Source organism: Magnolia sinica, chromosome 2, assembly GCF_029962835.1.
Source record: "Magnolia sinica isolate HGM2019 chromosome 2, MsV1, whole genome shotgun sequence".
In the NCBI taxonomy this organism is placed as follows: domain Eukaryota; kingdom Viridiplantae; phylum Streptophyta; class Magnoliopsida; order Magnoliales; family Magnoliaceae; genus Magnolia; species Magnolia sinica.
Window position 1 is genome coordinate 9105538 of NC_080574.1, and position 21817 is coordinate 9127354.

Below are 21817 nucleotides of genomic sequence, written 5' to 3' on the forward strand. Positions count from 1 at the left end.
ATTTCGGATCGGCTAACACCGGGCTGGTAAAATTACTAATGGTGGACGTCCAATCACCATTTTTTGTGGTGTGATCCACTTGAGATATGTATTTGCCTCATTTTTGGCATTATGCCATAAATTGTTTGGGATTAGATGGGCAACGTGGACAAAGCATGTACATAATGGTGGGGTCCACTGGTAGCTACATCACTGCTTATAGCCACACAACAGTCCATCCGTTTTTTCAGCTCACTTAAGGACACTGTAGTGCCCACCTTGATGAATGTGTTTCATATTCAGGTCATCCATCCATTGTTTTCAGTTCATTTAAGGACGTTATCCAAAACTTAATCAGATCCAGATGTGACCACACTACTAAAAAAGGTGGTGACTACTGTTAAAAGCTTCCAGTAGGCCACAAAATTTTTGGATCAAGCTAATCTTCATATTTTCCCTTTATCCAGTTCTGGTTGACTATATCAATGGGTTGGATGGCAAATAAATTTAATGGATTGGCTTACAGTTAGCCCACAGAAAATTTTAATGGTGAGCTTTCAATCATCACTGTTTCTTATGGTGTGGTCCACCTGAGATCTAAATCTGCCTCGATTTTAAGCTCATGTTCTAAAATAATGGTTGAAAATGGATGAACAGCTTGCGTTAAAACATATATCATTGTGGGGTGGGCCACGTAGAACAATCTAGGCGACCTCCCTCACCGAGACGAAGTAGGTGAGACCCCGACCTCTCTCTCTCTCTCTCTCTCTCTCTCTCTTTTCAAACACGCGGACCCGCCGCACACCTTTGTGGGATCCTTGGATCTCGTGTTGAAACTCCTCAGAGCCTAACACTCGGGCACGGACTGGAACCCATGTGACTCCGACCTCACCCTAGACGATGTGCCCTAATCGTGGGGCCCACCATGATGTGTCTATTCTGTATCCATCCATTTTTCCAAATTATTTTTAGGAAATTATCCAAAAGATGAAGCGGATCCAGTTACAAGAGAAAACCGTGGTGATTGACCATTAATGGATGGATAATATTTGATTTTACCCTTCATCCCGGCTTATGGATCTTCTCAACAGATTGGATGAAAAATAACACTACAGAAACATTAAGGTGGGTCCAAAGATGCTTTTAATGGACGCGGATTAGCTACTGATTGGTTGAGTAGCGGGACTCCCTATTGAAATGACATCACCAAGTTCTGTGGGACCCACCATGATGTATGTGTTGTATCCACACCGTTCATCCATTCGTAGATATCAAATTAGGGTATGAGCCAAAGAATGAGTCAGATCCAAAGCTCAAGTGGACCTCACCGAAGAAAACAGTGGAGAGAGTGACAGCCACCATTAAAAAATTATAAGTCCACAAAAGTGTTCGATCAAGTTGAAATTTGTGTTTTCTCTTCTTTCATGTCTATTTTAACTAATGAACATGTTGGATCATAGATAAACATCATAGTGGACCTTAGGAAGGTTTCAAGGGTGGGCGTCACTCTTTTCTACGGTGCTTCCATTCAAGCTTTAGATCTGAGTCAATCTTTGTATCGTGCCCTAAAATGATATCTCCAAATGGATGGATGGTGCGGATACAACACAAACATCATTGTGGTTCCGTCGAACTTGGTGACGTCACTTCAGTAGCGAGTCTTGCTGCTCAACCTCTCGTTATCTAGTCCGCGTCCGTTTTTAGTGATAGGGTGTTCAACCACCGCTGTTTCCTAGAGCATGGTACCCCTGATAATTGGATCTGATAATGTACTGAAAATGATCTGAAGAACGGCATCACGTAATCTGATCCATCCAAGACCACCAACGAGGTGGTGTGTGGACGTCACTAAGTTCTGTGTACCCACCTATGATGTATTGTTATATCTGCACCGTACATCCATTTACTGAGATCATTTTAGAGGATGACCTCAAAAATAAGTCATATAAAAAGCTTACGTGGACCACACCATAAAAAACACGGTAGAAAATGATTTATAGCATTAAAACATTCCTGAGGCCCACCATAATGTTTACTTTCCATCCTAATTTGTTAATAAGGTCACAAACACATGGATAAAAAGAAAAAACAAATATAAGATTGATCCAAAACTTGTGTGACCTCCGAGAAGGTTTTAATGGTGGACGTTCAATCCCCACTGCAATCTGCAGTGTGGTCCACTTAAGATTTTTATTTATCTCATTTTTGGCCTCAAGCCTTAAAACCATCTCATGATATGGACTGACGGTTTCTATATACCATATACATCACGGTGGACCCCACATAACTTGGTAACGTAAACGCACCACTCGGTTTTTGCCTCGACATACTTCCTAGCACGGTAGACGACAATAAATGCCAGTCACGTTTGCCCAGACCAAAGCTTTGAAACTAGGTCTCTTTTTTAAAATGACAAAAATACCTTTTTCATAAATAACGAATGGTGGTGGTGTTTTTCCCTGTGGCATAGCCCACTTGATATTTGAACTGGAGAGATTTTTATTCATTGACGAGAACCTCAGGATACAAACATAATGGACGGATTGGATTACATGTAAGCATCAAGACGAGTACAATAAATGGCTTTGTATTGGATCCAACCTCTTCATTAGCAAGGCACGCACGTGCAAGACCTGGTCAATTTACAATATGGGGCTGGCCATGAACATGCCCCAAAGACCAGGCCGGTGCGTCTGCCTGTCTCATGTACCAGAAGAATAGAAATAACAAGATGGCCTCATAATTTGTATTTGACATACAAGTGTGGCCCATTTATTGAATTAAGCTTCCTATTTATTTTCTGGTTGGGGCATATTATAATTAATAGTGGCCTCACCTGATAAGTGAATCTGATCCCCCCAGATTAGTTCACCTTAGGGCAAAGCACTTTATTGACTAGTTTCTCCATGTTAGTGTATGAAGATCCACCTTGTTTTACAGCATTTTCAGCACATTCTTTTAGTTTCATGGCATTCTTCTTCATCTCTTTTCCCTTCTCTCCTTCCATCATTTCTCTCACTAGTCCCTCTACTTCCTCTCTTTTAACGTCGTTGTCGATCTCCATTCCAATACCCCAATGAGTGCATGCGTACCGGCAATTAGTCTGTTGCTCCGCGAAGAAGGGCCAACAGGTCACCGGCACTCCGTTGGATACACTCTCCAACGTTGAATTCCATCCGCAGTGCGTCAAGAACCCTCCCATCGAAGGGTGTGCCAGCACTTGCTCTTGCGGGCACCAATTTGCAAGTAGGCCCCTTTCCTTAGTCGCATCCAGGAATTCTTGTGGCAGAATTGCAGATTCACCCTTCACAAGATCGGGGCGGATTATCCATAAAAACTGATGGTTGCTATTCGCTAGCCCCCACGCGAACTCTTTCAACTGGTGATCAGTCATGACTGTTATGCTCCCGAAGTTCACAAAAACGACCGATCTTGCCTCTTTCGTGTCCAGCCAATCTAGACAACCCTTGTCTTCTTTCCACAGATTCGATCCTATCGACTTCAACGGACAATCCGGTAACTGGTTACATAGAATTGATAGGGGACCGATCGTGTATGTATTAGGAATCATGGCTTTGATTGCATCAAGGACATCGCGTTCCATGTCATCGAATGTGTTGAGAATGACTGTCGATGCTTTTGGAGCTCTCTCTGCATTGCGCATCATAAAGTTGAGCATGATGTCGTTGGGATCTGTTGTTCGAATGAAGCTCGGAAAATCCCTCAGACGAATTCCCTTCATCCCTGGTACCCAATCGATCGGTGTATCCAGATATCCATTCGTTAAGTAACTCTCATCTATACAACATACACAAAAACAAAGCAAATAAGAAATTATAACATGTTAATGGTATTCATACTCGCTACGAGTCTTGATACAATCCAGCGCCTGCATGACAGCTACCATGCGAGGTATGGATCCAGATCTGAGCCATTCATCAGGGAGTGCACACTTAGAATTCTCCGTTTCTTTTTTCCTTTTTCTCATAAAGGTGGAAGCATACCATCTATGACTTTGTTATTTATATAGAAATTCTTCACAGAACGACTAACCAGAGAAACCACCCGACTAGCATGCACTGTTTCGAGTAATAATATTCATCGGGTTTGATCAGGGGTTAGAAAAATAGCAATAGTGGTTCGTATTTGACGTACGTGTCTCGCTTTATGTGTTTACTACCCTGACTTTTGGTACATGGAATGTTCAGTGTCCACTATTTAATTAATGGCCCAAATTAATCATACATGTGCCATCCCACGGTGGGGAGAGTTTCCCTGTTGTAGCTATATGCAGAGGATGGAATTCATCAAAACCGTACTAGCTGCATGATCTGTTAATGTATTTGGAAATACTTCCAACGGACTTCTCTTTTTATTCTTTTTAACACCCACCCACACCATATGTTACACGATCCCATCCCTTCAGTGTTGAAACAGGTCTATTTCGTGGAGCCAGACCTAAGTATTCTTCTTTGTGCCTAGTGAATCAGTTAAGCCCATTAGGCATGTTCATGAGATCGGGGTAGACCAGCATACACTACCACACCTGTTTTACACAGCTTGTAAAACATCAAAGATATTTGGCCGGCTCCTACCCCTTTCCCAGGTAGTTCCTGTGCAAGGATGTTGGGTGGGGCCACTGCAATGGATGTGAGAAATCCATTCCGTCCATCCGTTTTGTGAGATCATCTTAGGACTAGGCCCAAAAATGAGGAGGATAAAAAATTTAAGTGGGTCACATGAGAGAGAAAATTGGGGAAAGAAATTTCTACCCTTGAAACCTTCCTTGGCTCCACCTTGTATGATTATATGCTATCCAAAATGTTTATAAAGTTATTCCTAATGGGATGAAGTGAAAAAACAAAAAGGATAGCATGACACAAAACTTTTATGGCCATAAGAATTCTTCAACAGTGCTCACTGAATTCCCACTCTTTCCTCTTGTGTGGCCGACTTGAGTGTTGGATACACCTCAGTCTGGGTCTAAAGTACTAAAATGATATCGCAAAAAGGATGGACGGGGTGGATTTCTCATAAACATCTCAGTGGGCCCCAACCAGCATCCTATGCTGGAAACTTCCTGATAAAGGCTTTCTCAGGAAATCCGCGTCCCGAGTCATGTCTACGAGAAAACTGAAGGTCAGTTTGTTGAAGATTTTATTTTTTTTTTCCAGAAAGGTAGGAGCACACCAATTGAAGATTTCAGCATACTAAAATATTACCTTTGAGCGGTACGAGACCTCTTTCGATGAGCTTCCGGTAATGGAGGTAGCCCATGAAACCGCAAGCGCTTGGCGTCCAGAAATCAATCCGAGGAATAGCAAGCTCTTCACCCAGTGCTAGAGCGAAGCTCATGATACCATCAAAGACTATGCAACTGACTTTGGGCAAATGAGCGGCTTCGTTGAGCTTTGTTACAAGATGCCAGAGTGGGACCAAGCAGGTCTTGCTCGTGGAATCACTGAGAGCTGGGACGTCTTGGGTAGCATTGCAATCAGACGGTGGAAGACCATCCGGTATGGTCTCGAACCGGAAGTCGTCCAATCCGTCTAGAGAGTTGGGGCCTCTAGACCTCAACAGACGGTTGTGATTGAACTCGGTGTTGACAAAGGTGATGTAGAAGCCTCTAGAATGAAGGACCTTGGCTAGTTGTAGCAAGGGGTTAACATGGCCCTGTGCCGGATATGGTATGCAAACGGCATGAGGCTTCTCCACTCTCATTGACCCCATCTCTCTCTCTCTCCAATACTCGATTCGGTGCTTACCCAGGTCCAGCAGATTCAAAGTCTTTGTCTTAAATAGACTTTTTTTAAAAAAAAATAAATTATTATTATTATTATTTTTTTACCAGAACAGAAAAGTAGGAGCACGCCCACGCGTAATTTTGATGATATCGACATGGGATGTACATACATTCAAGTGGGCCCACCAAGGTGGGTGGATCCGCTGTGGTGCAACCAAACTATAAGGGTATAGTGATATTTAATTTTATAAAATTTTAAATAGTGATATTGATAGAATATATAAAAGCTGTAAACGGACCCGCTTCAGTGGACATGGGTGCCTGACTGTGGGGCCCACCGTGAAGTATGTGTCTTACATACACGGCAACCGTATGTTTTTCCAGCTCATTTTAGAGAATGAGCCTAAAATTGAAGCAGATTCAAATCTCAGGTGGACCACACTACAGGAAACAGTGGTGATTGAATCCCTATCATTAAAAAATTCTTGGGGTTATGGTAATGTTTATTTTCCATCCAACCTGTTAATTAGGTCACATAAACCCGAATGAAGGGAACACACAGATATCAGCCTGATCCAAAACTTATGTGGCTCTCAGGAAGTTTTTAACAGTGGAGCTTTAATCATCACTTTTCTTGTGGGATGGTCCACCTAGGATTTAGATCCGCTTCGTTTTTAGGATCATTCCCTAAAATGGCCTGACGAAACGGATGAATGGCATGCGTATTAGACACGTACATAACAGTGAGCACCACTGCAGGATTCCACCCACATCCAAGCCGCCTAAGCTGGAAACCACGTGCTTGGAAAGAAAAAATATATAATAATAAAAAAAAAATCACTCGCACAGGAGTGACCTGCTCCACGCTGCAAAACTCATTTCAATGCTTGGCCAGATCCGTATGATTGGAAGACTTGGATAAGATTTAGTTGACTGGACTTCATATTTAATAATTAAATTAATATTTTAATTATTAATAAAGATTTTAAAAAGTTCCTCTAGAAAAAAAATAATTAATTAAATTAATAATTTTGTAAATGTTTTAAACATTGATATTGATAAAAATATATAGATGTGGTTTACTTTGTTAGGGGTATAGCGTTTGAAACCACTTTTATAAAAAATCACTTCCGGAGTAGGTGACTCGTTCCATAGTCTTTGTTCAGCCGAGTTGACCTCTCTAGTAGAGGCTGAGTGAAGCCTTAGTTTCAGTCATCAAAAAGCTTTGGACTGAGTTTCATGGTGTCTTGCCTCAAAATCTTGTCCAGTCGAGTTGATTCAACTAGGTTTCAAGGTATTTTATTTTATTTTATTTTATTCTTATCATGCGTAACTTTGTCTGCTTCAATCTATCAGCCTCGTTATTCCACGACGACTCTTTTGATTTAGCAAAATATCTTAGCAACCAGACAGACAGGGCGTCACAAGATAGATTTCGTGACAGAAGACAGTACAATCATTATGAAATGGTGGGCCCGATAAAAGAAAAAGCATTCAACAATTGGAAAAAGAAACGAGAGAGATTAGAAAAGGGAGTTTTACCATACTGACCTCGAAGTTTGGGCAGATTACCCAAGATTCAACCTTTCAAATATTCTAAAAGTGGCCCTCGGCCAAGCTTTCAAAATTACTTGAACCAAAATGCCATTGTCCTTGTTTCAATAGTTATATAGTTTTTTAGGGAATAAGAAGTTACATTGTATTTAATGCTAAGAAAGTGATGTATACGGAACCTTTTTTTGCACGTGGACTGTTCACTCCCCAAGTATAGGGTTGTGATGTAGTAATAAACTCGATAAGACCGAGGTCGAATCCACAGGGATTGAAACTTGTACATTTCCTGAAACTAGATAGAAATAGAACTAGCCTAAGATGCAATCTAAATCAAATATAAATTGATGAATAATGGTGAGAGATGAATGTAAAACTTAAGGAATTTAGAGGAAGGAAACTAGGGATTCAAAGGGTCCACTTGTAGGGATCAGGGAGATCTTTTGCCTGCATCAAGAATCACGGAAATTAAACTGAACCTGCTTGATCTAGTCTTTACAAGATGAAAGGTATATGAATTAGAATGGATTCCATCACCAAACCATGCCCAAGAGACAAGGTAAACAACAGAATTAAGCTAATTACCAACCAACCAACAATGTATGAAGATCAGGAAGGGTATTGTCATCCTACCATGCCCATGGAACAATGATGAACAACAGGGCTTCCTGACTTCATAAACATAAAAAGGAGAAAGGAATACTCAAAGCCATTGCAAACCCATTGTAATTTCAGTCACAACAGACCGTTAAAGACTAAGAAAAATATTCCTTTAAAAATCAACTAAATCAAATTCAGTTTATGAATTTTAACTTAAAGGCACAAAATAGAATCTCCCATCTCACTACAGGCTTCACCTCTTAGCCCTAACTAAGAGTTTTAGCCACACATGAATGGGCTAAAAACAACAGAAGAAGGAGAAAAGAAATAGGAAAAAAAACAGATCCAGGTCCAGCCCAAGCCTTGCTCCGCGTCCGTCTTCCTTCTCAATCCTTTCTCATCTCAAAACCGAGCCCTTTGGATCTTCCCTGACGTCTAGTAAGAAGCCCCCTGTTCCAGCCAAGTCTCTCTGCCTCTGTTCTCTTTCTCTCTCCCTGACGTCCTGCTAAAAGCCCCACGTTTTCCTCTCACGTTCCAGCCCCAAAACTCCTCCATCGGCTCCCCCCCTCCCTCACGTTCCACCTCTTTCTTTTATAAAGGCAGTCCCCTCGGTCAGATGGTTGCTCGCTGGCATGAAGTGATCAGCCGGAGAGAAGTCGGTGGGAAGTTTCACACCACCCCAGCGGAAACGCATAATCTTCTTGCGTTGGATTAGATTTTAGCACCACAAAGATCCGGCAGCATGATCCATTCCATTCATTAAATACCTCTTAAAATCCTGAGCCTAGAAAGTGTGGTATGGATCGTCCCTGTGATGGCCCGCAGGATCTTCACTGTTACCATTTATCTTATGCTCGAGAAAAAAGAAGCATGTAGAAACAATTCTTGGCCCTTCTTTGCAGGATTTTCATCTACATAACCCTCAGCCAGACCGTTAGAACCTTCTGGACGGTCCGGATCAAGCCTATGGGTCAAGACAGAGGCCCACAAGGTTTCGTTCACAAGCCGGATCGCGGAACAGAGCCTGCGCAATGACCTTTCGCTGTGGTTGTTGGGGTCATGATCGATACAAGAGAGTAAATCCATTCCGTCCATTGAAATGTCTTAGAAAAATCAATTGGAAAGGGTTTGTTTGGCTTGGATTGGGTGTGGCCCACCGATCTTTCTGCTTCATCATCCATCCTATGTTTAACAACTAGGAAAGTGAGGAAATTTTCATGATGCCCAAAAGGAGACCTAGGCGTGGGTTAAACCCCCATTCCGAATGCATTGGACGGTTCAGATCATTCGAACGGATGATGGGTGGGGCCCACTAGCCAAAAGCGGCCAACATGTGTAAGGCGCTGTTGCGTTTTTGAGAATTGAAGAAGTCGGTCAGCGTGCGCTGAGTACACGCGCTGTACGTGCAGGGTCCACTATGATGTATATGTGGAATCCGTTTCGTCTATTCCCCTCCTCATCATATTTAACGCATTGAGAACAATTTTCAAGCACATCTAGATAGCAGGCGGGCCCAAAATCAATGGTTTTATGGGCTGATATGTCCGTTAGGCCACTTCCACAGGGATCAAATGGATGAAATTCGATGTGTACGGTTACTTTATGGTCCTCAGGCCACGTATGAAGTTTCGAACTCATCAGATGGTGGGAACCCTATGATCTTGCATTTTGGACGTCTTTTAGGTCTGTTTAAAATGAGCGGCTGGAATTTCTCTGATCTCTGACGTGTACTCCTCGATCGTGGTCCCATGGGGCCCCGTCCAATGCCTTGATGATGCCTGAGCTTTAAATCCATGCTTTTAGCATCCTTTCCAGTCCGTGCTCGTAAATATACTCTGCATCACAAATACGATTAAATCGGGCCATTAAGCGGTATCATGCTTGTAAATCTATGCAACAACTGGGTCTGATATGCAATATTTGACCCTCAACACAACTCCCAACCAGCATTTTGCTAGTCCCGAGCAAAGTATGCGAAAGATAAGTTAACAAATACAGGATAATTTCTATATACTCGAGTGATATTTTGAAAAGCGATTTAGATACAAGAAATCTAAGATTCATGAATGTTGGGCATTATTTTCTCCTGAACTCAAGCCCACTGTAATTTCACAGTCAACTTAAAGTAGTAATCCATCAATTAGAAAAAATTCTAAACATTAGGATCCCTGAGTATATAGGTAACCACAAGAGCATTTAGGACACCCAAAACTTAAACTAAAACGTACCTCATAGATCATTCTTTTAGCCTTTGATTTTTCTATTAAAAGGAGCACTAAGGAGGGGAATCAAGTACTTACCTATAGGGAGTAAACCTATGGTGAAGACTATACACCCAACCCTTTTCACATATGTCCATGGGGAATTAAATCTACACCTATAGGGAGCAAACCTATAGTGAAGATTATTTGCCCAACCCTTTCCAAAGGCATCTGGTTTTTTTTTTTTAAGGTATTTTCTTTTTCTTCAACTGATCATGACAGACAAATTTTCCAAGCTGGTTCCTTCATGCTTAGGGAGTACCAAGTCAATCCTTCGATATTGAACTGAAACCTTACTGTGTAAGCGAGATGTGACATGTGAAATCGTGACTCAATCAATGTTTAAAACTTCTAATCATGAATTAACAATTCAGACTTAAATGTGAAATCTACTAGATAATTGAATCCAAGAGTCATAAATGACCAACATCATGTAGCTTGAGATTTTAAGTCAAAGATGCCCGTCAAAATCACCTCGAATTCATAAGAAATCCTAAAAAATTTTAAAATTTTCACAATTTTCACTCAGGACTAAGAAAACACTGATTAGGAAACCTAATCTCCCACCCCCAACCTAAGATCTACATTGTCCTCAATGTAAAAGAAATAGGCATGCAATGCACATGGGACAACGAAAATATAAGAAGAGTGATGGAAAAATAGTACCTGGATGAAAGAATCAAGAGGCTTTCCAAAGATATTTACATAAGAGCGGGTCAGCACAAGAGAGAAACCAATCAGAAGTAAAATAAAAAATAATAAAAAATAAAATCCTACCTATACCACTTTCGTAGGTGCTCTCGATTGCATTTAGCGTATGCAACAAGCCTTTAAACCCCTAGGTTGCCCCTAGTGGACGAGTTGTAGTCTCGTGAGGGTTTGCAGCAATGTTACCCACAAACATTGAACTAACTAATGATAAAAACGAAACGAAATGAAGAGCTGGGTAGCCTCCCAGGAGCGCTAAGTTTACCGTCTTCAGCCAAACAAATAAGGCAACTACCCTAGTCCTATGAAAGCGATAAACCTACCTATACCTCCATTAGACTAGGAGATCAATCCTGGTAAACAGGAGCAATCAAGGTTATGGACATGTCCTCTGAATCAAATTTCTCGACAAATAGTTTCAATCGATGTCCATTGACTTTAAACTCCTTGCCATTGGCGGGATTTCTAATTTCAACGGCCCTATGAGGAAAAACAGTAACAACAATGTAAGGGCCAGTCCAACGGGATCGAAGCTTACCCGGAAAGAGATGTAATCGAGAATTGTACAAAAGGACCTTCTGACCAGGCGTGAATGATTTTCGCAAAATGTGTTGGTCATGAAATGCTTTCATCTTGTCCTTGTAAATTCTCGAATTGTCGTAAGCATCATTCCGGATTTCCTCCAGTTCATTTAATTGAAGTTTGCATAACGAGCTAGCGTTGTCCAGATTGAAATTAAGATTTTTGATCACCCAGTACGCTTTATGTTCCAGCTCCACAGGCAAGTGACAAGCTTTTCCATAGACAAGTCTAAAGGGAGACATTCCAATAGGGGTTTTAAAGGCAGTACGGTATGCCCATAAGGCATCGGTCAATCGGATTGACCAATCCTTACGATCAGGGTTAACCGTTTTCTCCAAAATGTGTTTAATTTTCCTATTAGAAATCTCAGCTTGCCCACTTGTCTGTGGGTGATATGGGGTGCTCACCCTATGAGAGATACCGTATTTCTTCATTAAGCTCTCGAATGGTCTATTACAAAAGTGTAAGCCCCCATCACTACTGATGGCTCGAGGCGTTCCGAATCGAGAAATGATGTTTTCTTTTAGGAATTTAATGACCGTGCGGTGGTCATTAGTTCGACACGGAATCGCTTCGACCCATTTAGTGACATAATCCACGGCGAGCAAAATATACAGATTTCCAAACGATTGGGGGAATGGTCCCATGAAATCGATGCCCCAGCAATCAAATGCTTCAATGATAAGAATGGGATTCAAAGGCATCATATATCGACGGGACAATGCTCTCAATTTCTGATAACGCTCACAAGCTTTGCAAAACTCATGAGTGTCCCTAAACATAGTGGGCCAGTAAAAGCCACACTGCAGAATCTTGGCCGTGGTCTTTTTAGCAGAAAAGTGACCACCACAGGCCTGTGAGTAACAGAAGGAGATGACGCTCTGATGCTCATCGTCTGGTACACATCTCCTTAGGCTTTGGTCTGGGCAATATTTAAATAAGTAAGGATCATCCCAGAAAAAGTTGTGCACCTCGGTGAAGAATTTCTTCTTATCTTGTGCAGTCTACTGTGTCGGTATGACACCTGTAGCAAGATAATTAGCAATATCAGCGAACCAAGGTGAATGGGAGACTCGGAACAGTTGTTCATCAGGGAACATGTCGTTGATATGGGTCGTCTCAAGGGGATCAGAGGTATTAAGGCGAGAAAGGTGATCGGCCATAACGTTTTCTACTCCCTTTTTATCTTTAATTTTCAAATCAAATTCTTGGAGTAGTAGAATCCATCGTATCAAGCGGGGCTTAGAATCATTCTTAGAAAGAAGATACTTAAGTGCCGCATGATCTGTGTAGATAATGATCTTGGATCCGATCAAGCAGGACCTAAATTTGTCCAAGGCGAACACTACAGCTAAGAGTTCCTTTTCCGTAGTCGAGTAGTTCACCTGGGCAGAATTTAAAGTTCTACTCGCGTAATGAATGACGTAGGGCCTCTTATCTTTTCTCTGGCCTAGGACCGCCCCAAGAGCATAATCAGAAGCGTCGCACATAAGCTCAAAAGGAAGGCTCCAGTCGGGTGGCTGCATGATAGGTGCAGTGGTTAACGTGCCCTTAAGCTTGGTGAAAGCTTCCTGGCATTGCTCAGTCCACTCGTACGGAGTATCCTTTTGAAGAAGAGTACATAAAGGACGAGAGAGGAGACTAAAGTCCTTTATGAATCGCCTGTAAAATCCTGCGTGTCCTAAGAAGGATCGCACGTCTCTGATGTTCTTGGGTGGAGGTAGGTTAGAGATAAGATCGATTTTTGCCTTATCTACCTTAATTCCCTTGAACGAGATGATATGCCCAAGGACAATTCCCTTCTGAACCATGAAATGACACTTTTCCCAATTAAGTACGAAGTTCTTTTCTTCACATCTTTTCAGCACACATTTAAGACTTTCCAAGCACTTGCTGAAAGATGGACCGTAAACAGAGAAATCGTCCATAAAGACCTCTAGATATTACCCCACCATATCAGAAAAGATACTAAGCATACATCGCTGAAAGGTGGCAGGGGCATTACATAGTCCGAATGGCATCCTTCGATAGGCAAAGGTGTCGTAGGGACATGTAAATGTGGTCTTTTCCTAGTCTTCAGGGGCTATCTTTATCTGGTTGTAGCCTGAATACCCGTCAAGGAAACTGTAATAGGAATGACCAACTAACCTTTCCAGGATTTGATCAATGAACGGTAAGGGAAAGTGGTCTTTTCTCGTGACGGTATTCAACTTCCTGTAGTCAATGCACATTCTCCAACCAATAGTGACTCTAGTTGGCACGAGTTCATTATTGGCATTGGCTACGATGGTGATTCCGGACTTCTTAGGGACCACTTGAGTTGGACTCACCCATTGACTATCAGATATAGGATATATGATACCCACGTCCAATAGTTTAAGAACATCGGCCTTAACCACTTCTTTCATGTTTGGATTTAATCTACGTTGTGGTTGCCGAGCGGTTTTTGCATTATCCTCAAGATATATGCGGTGAGTACAAATCGAGGGATCGATTCCCTTGAGGTCTGCTATCGTCCATCCCAGGGCTCCTTTATGCTCAATGAGAGTAGAAATGAGCATACTCTCTTGTTCTTTCTCCAGGTGGGCAAAGATCACCACCGGGTATGTCTCATCTTGACCTAAATAGGCATATTTCAAATCAGAGGGCAAAGGTTTTACGTCAAGCTTCGGCGGCTTGAGGTTAGACAGTAGAGGCACTACATTGGTTTGTGGCAATTCTTCAAATTGTGGCCTCCACCGGTTAACTTCAAGTACCGATGCAGTATCAAGCAAGGCGCACGTCTCCCTAATCATGTCATCATCAAAATCATGGGAGTAGGCCAGGCATGTCTCTAGATGGTCGGAGGATAAGGTTAGAGGTGTCGTATCTTTCACGAAAGAGTCAATCATGTTAATGTCGTGGAAATTGTCATCATCCTCTGCGTTGCTGTCGTTATTGAAAAAAATATTTGACTCCAATGTCAAATTTCCAAAAGACATAGTCATGACACCATTCCTGCAATTGATAATTGCATTTGACGTGGCAAGGAATGGGCGACCAAAAATGACAGGAATCTGAGTGCTCATGTTATTGGTGGGTTCGATGTCCAGGATGATAAAATCTACAGGGTAGTAAAATCTATCAACTTGGACCAACACATCCTCGATTATCCCTCTTGGTACACGAACAGAGCGATCAACAAGTTGTAATGTGGTTAGGGTGGGTTTTAATTCACCCAAACCTAACTGTTTGTATACCGAGTAGGGAATCAGATTGACGCTCGCTCCTAAGTCAAGAAGTGCGTGATCAATTCGATGGTTCCCGATTACACATGATATGGTTGGGCTACCGAGATCCTTGAATTTCTGTGGCACGTCTTGCTTTAGGATGGCACTCACTTTCTCAGTCAAGAAGATTTTCTTTTGAATAATTTTCCGTCTTTTGGTCGTGCATAAGTCTTTCAGGAATTTGGCATATGAAGGTATCTGTTTCACGACATCAAGTAGAGGAATGTTGACTTTCACTTGTTTCAACACCTCTAGGATATCCTGAGAGTTAGAGAGAGGTTTTGGTGAAACCAACCGTTGGGGGAACGGAGCAACTGGCTTCTCTAGAAGTTCCGGTTCTAGTTTTTGTGGGGCATCACTAGCTCCATCATTATTGTCCTCTTCTGGTTCTTGAGGTTTTTCAGGTCCAACCGGAAGAGTTTTATTAATGATCTTCCCACTCCTAAGAGTGGTGATGGATTTAGCATGTCCCATCTAATTTGAAGAGCTGGGATCATTAATCTCGTACTGCGGTTTAGGATTGGGGAAAGATTGTGCAGGAAGCATCCCCTTTTCTATAACCGTCATACGAGAATCTATCTTTTGCATAAAATCTGTAATTTCCCGCATTGCCTAAGCCATCTCTTGTATGGGATTTTGAACCGGTTCCTCTTGAGGTTTCACTTGATTTGGATTTTGATTGAAGAAACCTGGAGGGGTCGCCATTTGTCCATTCCTCCAACTAAAGTTTGGATGATTTTTCCAGCCAGGATTGTACGTATTGGAGTTAGGTCCAGAAAAAGGTCTTTGATAGTTGTTTACGGCATTGGCTTGTTCATTCAACACTCCTCGAAAGGCGGGTATTGTAGGACAGTTTTCAGTTGTGTGAATGTTGCAATCACAGATGCCGCAAACAATTTCATTGACCTTATCCTTCTTTCCTTCCATGGCCTCAACTTTCCTTATGAGCGTAGTCACTTTACACTTGAGATCATCCTCTCTTTCAAGAGATATAATGCACATTTCTCCTTTAATTGAGTCGGCCTAGACGTGGTGTTCGACTTTGGGTAATAGTCCCAAGATTGTGTTTTTTCAGCCAGACTGTCGAGGTAGTCCCATACATCGTCGACATCTTTATTAATGAACTCTCCATTACACATTGTCTCGACCATTTGGCGCATGGAAGATGTCAGTCCATCATAGAAAAAATTTGTAATGCGCCACGTTTCAAATCCGTGTTGTGGGCATGAACTGACCAAATCTTTGAACCTTTCCCAACATTGGAAGAATGTTTCCTCTTCCTTTTGGGCAAAGTTCATGATTGCTTTTCTGAGGGTAATCGTTTTATGATGTGGGAAGAATTTTTTTATGAATTCCCTCTGCATGTCGTTCCATGTGCCAATGGATCTAGGACGCAGTGAATGTAACCACGTCTTAGCTTTCTCTTTTAAGAAAAAAGGAAAGAGTTTCAGCCTAATTGTATCCTCAGATACATTAGGAAAACATAATGTAGCTATAATCTCATCGAACTCTTTCAAATGTAAATATGGACTCTCTGATTCAAGTCCATGAAATTTGGGAAGGAGTTGGATAACTCCTGGCTTGATGTCCATTTGTTCTGTGTTTTTAGAAAAAATCATGCATGAGGGCATACTCACTCCCGCCGGTTGTAGATAATCTCGTAAAGTACGAGGCGGGGGTGCCTGTTGCACCTCATTCTCATCTTGGGTATCCTCCACCCTGGGTGGAAGTAGAGGAGGTTGGTCTTCAGCCATAACTTCAATTAACTCAAGGGATTTTGAGCGGTGTCTAGTCCTGCGATGGATAGTCAACCCTTCAACCAATCCTCCTTCAGTCAAGAGACGTCGAGTGTCGTCACGGGCCCACTTAGGCATGAAACACTCGCAGCCCTCAATCAAATTCAAAGCCTAATCCTAAGAAAGGAAAAGAAAATCTAAAAAGAAAGAGGGAGAGTTGGAAGGAAATTACCAAATTGAAGCCCCTAAGTTAAAGACCTGCAAAATAAAACAAAATAAGTTAGATTCTAAAAAGGAGAGGAACAATCCTTTAAAAGAAAGATAGCAGTAAACTGATTTCTAAAAGAAAGTGGAAACTTCTAAAATAAATTAGGAAAGACCTAAACTAGAAAGTAGAATACTAAAAGAGAACTGAAAAATAGGAAGTAGAGAAGGAGCTTACCAAATTTGAAATTTCTATTTTAAAGGCCTACAAAATAGGAAGGTTAGTTTCTAAACAAAAATTCTAAAAATAAATTAGGAAACAAATTAGATTTTAAGAGAGTTAGAATTAGAAAGTTACTAGAGAACAAGAATAGAAGGTTAATCTCTAAAAAGGGAAATAACTAACCTAGTTTTTTAAAAACAAAAGAGAAAAGTTTCTAAAAATAAACTATTTCCTACAAATAGAGAAATACTAGAGTTAGAAAATTTCTAAGATTTAAACCTTAATTCTAAAAACAGAAAAAGTAGAGAAATTAAGAAGGAATTACCAATTTAAGAACTTATGTCAGGATCCTACAAAACAGGAAAACAGGTTAAGTTCTAAAAACAATAGAATAAAATAAAAACTTTTATCCTAAAGTAAGTAAAATCTTAATCCTAACCTAATTCTAAAACTAATTAATTTCAGAAAAATGTAGCCGTCAGTCCCCGGCAACGGCGCCAAAAACTTGTTCACTCCCCAAGTATAGGGTTGTGATGTAGTAATAAACTCGGTAAGACCGAGGTCGAATCCACAGGGACTGAAACTTGTACGTTTCCTGAAACTAGATAGAAATAGAACTAGCCTAAGATGCAATCTAAATCAAATATAAATTGATGAATAATGGTGAGAGATGAATGTAAAACTTAAGGAATTTAGAGGAAGGAAACTGGGGATTCAGAGGATCCACTTGTAGGGATCAGAGAGATCTTTTGCCTACATCAAGAATCACGGAAATCAAACTGAACCTGCTTGATCTAGTCTTTACAAGATAAAAGGTATATGAATTAGAATGGATTCCATCACCAAACCATGCCCAGGAGACAAGGTAAACAACAGAATTAAGCTAATTACCAACCAACCAATAATGTATGAAGATCAGGAAGGGTATTGTCATCCTACCATGCCCATGGAACAATGATGAACAACAGGGCTTCCTGACTTCATAAACATAAAAAGGGGAAAGGAATACTCAAAGCCATTGCAAACCCATTGTAATTTCAGTCACAACAGACCGTTAAAGACTAAGAAAAATATTCCTTTAAAAATCAACTAAATCAAATTCAGTTTATGAATTTTAACTTAAAGGCACAAAATAGAATCTCCCATCTCACTACAGGCTTCACCTCTTAGCCCTAGCTAAGAGTTTTAGCCACACATGAATGGGCTAAAAACAACAGAAGAAGGAGAAAGGAAATAGGAAAAAAAACAGATCCAGGTCCAGCCCAAGCCTTGCTCCGCGTCCGTCTTCCTTCTCAATCCTTTCTCATCTCAAAACCGAGCCCTTTGGATCTTCCCTGACGTCCAGCAAGAAGCCCCCTGTTCCAGCCAAGTCTCTCTGCCTCTGTTCTCTTTCTCTCTCCCTGACGTCCTGCTAAAAGCCCCACGTTTTCCTCTCACGTTCCAGCCCCAAAACTCCTCCCTCAGCTCCCCCCCTCCCTCACGTTCCACCTCTTTCTTTTATAAAGGCAGTCCCCTCGGTCAGATGGTTGCTCGCTGGCATGAAGTGATCAGCCGGAGAGAAGTCGGTGGGAAGTTTCACACCACCCCAGCGGAAACGCATAATCTTCTTGCGTTGGATTAGATTTTAGCACCACAAAGATCCGGCAGCATGATCCATTCCATTCATTAAATACCTCTTAAAATCCTGAGCCTAGAAAGTGTGGTATGGATCGTCCCTGTGATGGCCCGCAGGATCTTCACTGTTACCATTTATCTTATGCTCGAGAAAAAAGAAGCATGTAGAAACAATTCTTGGCCCTTCTTTGCAGGATTTTCATCTACATAACCCTCAGCCAGACTGTTAGAACCTTCTGGACGGTCCGGATCAAGCCTATGGGTCAAGACAGAGGCCCACAAGGTTTCGTTCACAAGCCGGATCGCGGAACAGAGCCTGCGCAATGACCTTTCGTTGTGGTTGTTGGGGTCATGATCGATACAAGAGAGTAAATCCATTCCGTCCATTGAAATGTCTTAGAAAAATCAATTGGAAAGGGTTTGTTTGGCTTGGATTGGGTGTGGCCCACCGATCTTTCTGCTCCGCCGTCCATCCTGTGTTTAACAACTAGGAAAGTGAGGAAATTTTCATGATGCCCAAAAGGAGACCTAGGCGTGGGTTAAACCCCCATTCCGAATGCATTGGACGGTTCAGATCTTCCATAGGGATGATGGGTGGGGCCCACTAGCCAAAAACAGCTAGCCAGCGTCCGTCCGCTGTCTGGTGCGGCGCGCGCGCGTGTACCCTATGTACACGCGCTGTACGTGCAGGGTCCACTATGATGTATATGTGGAATCCGTTTCGTCTATTCCCCTCCTCATCATATTTAACGCATTGAGAACAATTTTCAAGCACATCTAGATAGCAGGCGGGCCCAAAATCAATGGTTTTATGGGCTGATATGTCCGTTAGGCCACTTCCACAGGGATCAAATGGATGAAATTAGATGTGTACGGTTACTTTATGGTCCTCAGGCCACGTATGAAGTTTCGAACTCATCAGATGGTGGGAACCCTATGATCTTGCATTTTGGACGTCTTTTAGGTCTGTTTAAAATGAGCGGCTGGAATTTCTCTGATCTCTGACGTGTACTCCTCGATCGTGGTCCCATGGGGCCCCGTCCAATGCTTTGATGACGCCTGAGCTTTAAATCCATGCTTTTAGCATCCTTTCCAGTCCGTGCTCGTAAATATACTCTGCATCACAAATACGATTAAATCGGGCTATTAAGCGGTATCATGCTTGTAAATCTATGCAACAACTGGGTCTGATATGCAATATTTGACCCTCAACATGGACAAGGACTAACCTAGTGGGGCCCACATGGATGTTTGTGTATAATATCCATGCCGCTCATCCTTTTTGTTGTGTCATTTTAGGACTAGATGTTCACTCCCCAAGTGCAGGATTGTGACGTAGTAATAAACTCGGTGAGACCGAGGTCGAATCCCAAGGGACTGATACCTGTACGTAATTTAAAACTAACTAGAGCTAGAACTAGAATGAGATGAAATCTAAATCGAGTGTAATTTGATGAATAATTGTGAAATAAATTAATTAAAAACTAATAAAAATAAAGGTGAGAGCTAGGGTACCAAGGATCCACTTGTAGCAATTGGGAAGCTACCTTGCATAATTCAAGGACACAGCTGGAATCAGAGTCCTATCTTATCCAGCTGGTAAGAAGAGATTTGTCAGATTTCTGTACTTCTTATGGATCTAATCATCAACAGATAAAATTGGTGAAGATTTGGAAGTGATCCCGTCACCTAACCATACCTAGGAGACGATGGCAAACAACAGCGATTTACCAATCTCACGGCCAATCATAAGAGAATTGTGAAAGTTAGGAAGGGTTCCGTCACCCTACTATGCCCATGGGACGATGGTGAACAACGGATCTTGCTAATTTCACAATCTCAATATTGGAAAATATACTTAAAGCTATCGCAGATCCATTGTAATTTAAGTCACAACAAACCATTAAAAACTAAAAGTATACCTTCATAATCAAACTAAAATCCAAGAGAATCCATAAAAGATAAATTAAAGCAAAACAACCATCCCAATCACACTACAAGCTTCACCTCTTACCCCTAACTAAGAGGTTCAAACAACCATAGACATGATCAACTAAAGTCTCTTAAAACATCAAAGGAAGGAAAGAAATTAAGGAGGAAAAGGAAAAGGGAAACTCCACGCTGATGGCCGTCCACCCTCTCTCTCTCTTTCTTCCCACGTCCAAGCTCGCAAGGTGCCTCCACGGCTGGCCTAGATCATCTCCTTCCCCTCTCTCATGTTTACAACCTCCTTTTATAGCTGCTGGAAGGCTGGAGTCGGTGGCAGAGTCGCAGCAGGAAACGAAGTGTAACTTTTCACAGCCAAGTTTCAGTGCCTCAAAACTCATCACTTTTCTTGCTCAATTTTCAAAGAAACACCGTCGCTTATGACGTTTTTGAGTGCTCTACATGATGGACGGTTCAGATCTACCATATGATGAAAGATGGTGGGCCACAACTGCCTGGAAATTCAGATTTTTGCGGATGTTCGAAAGCTTTCGCACCTCTTCGCTGTCGTGATCGGTGGGCCCCACAGAGGTATTTTCAGAAAAATCCATCCCGTCCATTAGATTCAGGACGAAATTTCAGTTAAGAATGGATGGTTTTGAACGTCCATTGACGTGGTCCAGAGAAGAAATCACGCCAAAAATTATTTTAAACGTCGCAGGACTGCTAGTTTGTGGCCTCTGTATCGCGCACATGTGCACACATGGGTGTAAAATTTCAGCAACGTTTTGTAGTATTCGAGGCCGTCTACACGATGAACGGATCAGATTGGTCGGACAGGCCATGGGTGGGACCCACAAACTTCCGCAAAATGGACTCTCGCCGAATGCGAAATAGGGACGCGGAAGCTTCCGCTGTGACGTTGGTGGGGCCCACTTTAGTGTTATTTTGACAAATCCAAGCCGCTCATTGAACTCCCCTCGAAAAACCAGTCAGGAAAGAATATTTTTGGCTATACTTTGATGCGGCCCACGTAATCTTTAAAGCCACTGTCCGTTTTGTGTTTGAATGGTTATAATCCCATCCTCTTTGTTTCATCAAATATTGTCACCTAGGCCTTGGTAACATAGGCCTTGGAAATCTAATGGACGGTTTGGATTGTCCATTAGGACAATGTATGGGCCCCACAACAGCAACCGACGGTCCGTTTCTCGGACGCTGTTTTACAAAAAAAATGAAAATTTCTATTTTCGCGTGAAGAGTCAGTCAACACCGACTTTAACCAAGTTAGTTGGTCCGGTGCACAGCAAATAAGTGTGCACTGTGTTCGCACACGTGCACATACAGGGCCCCCTGTGATGTTTCTCAGAAATTCAATCCATCCATTCAATTTGTTACCCCATTTAAGGCGTTGAATCCAA

General features: G+C 41.9%; 1 protein-coding gene and 1 non-coding gene across 2 annotated transcripts; one reads left to right on the forward strand and one right to left on the reverse strand.

Annotated features, from left to right (window-relative positions):
* Positions 1–2454: 2454 nt before the first annotated feature.
* LOC131234009 (7-deoxyloganetin glucosyltransferase-like) lies at positions 2455–5787 on the reverse strand. The gene is made up of 2 exons (XM_058230963.1): positions 5202–5787; positions 2455–3777 (listed from the first exon to the last, which is right to left on the reverse strand). Exons 1-2 carry the CDS (start codon positions 5707–5709, stop codon positions 2843–2845), a joined length of 1443 nt encoding a protein of 480 aa, XP_058086946.1. The 5' UTR covers positions 5710–5787; the 3' UTR covers positions 2455–2842.
* A 10115-nt stretch (positions 5788–15902) lies between these two features.
* On the forward strand, positions 15903–16009 carry LOC131238162 (small nucleolar RNA R71). The gene has a single exon (XR_009167572.1). It is a non-coding gene; the product is annotated as a small nucleolar RNA R71 (small nucleolar RNA).
* Positions 16010–21817: the final 5808 nt, after the last annotated feature.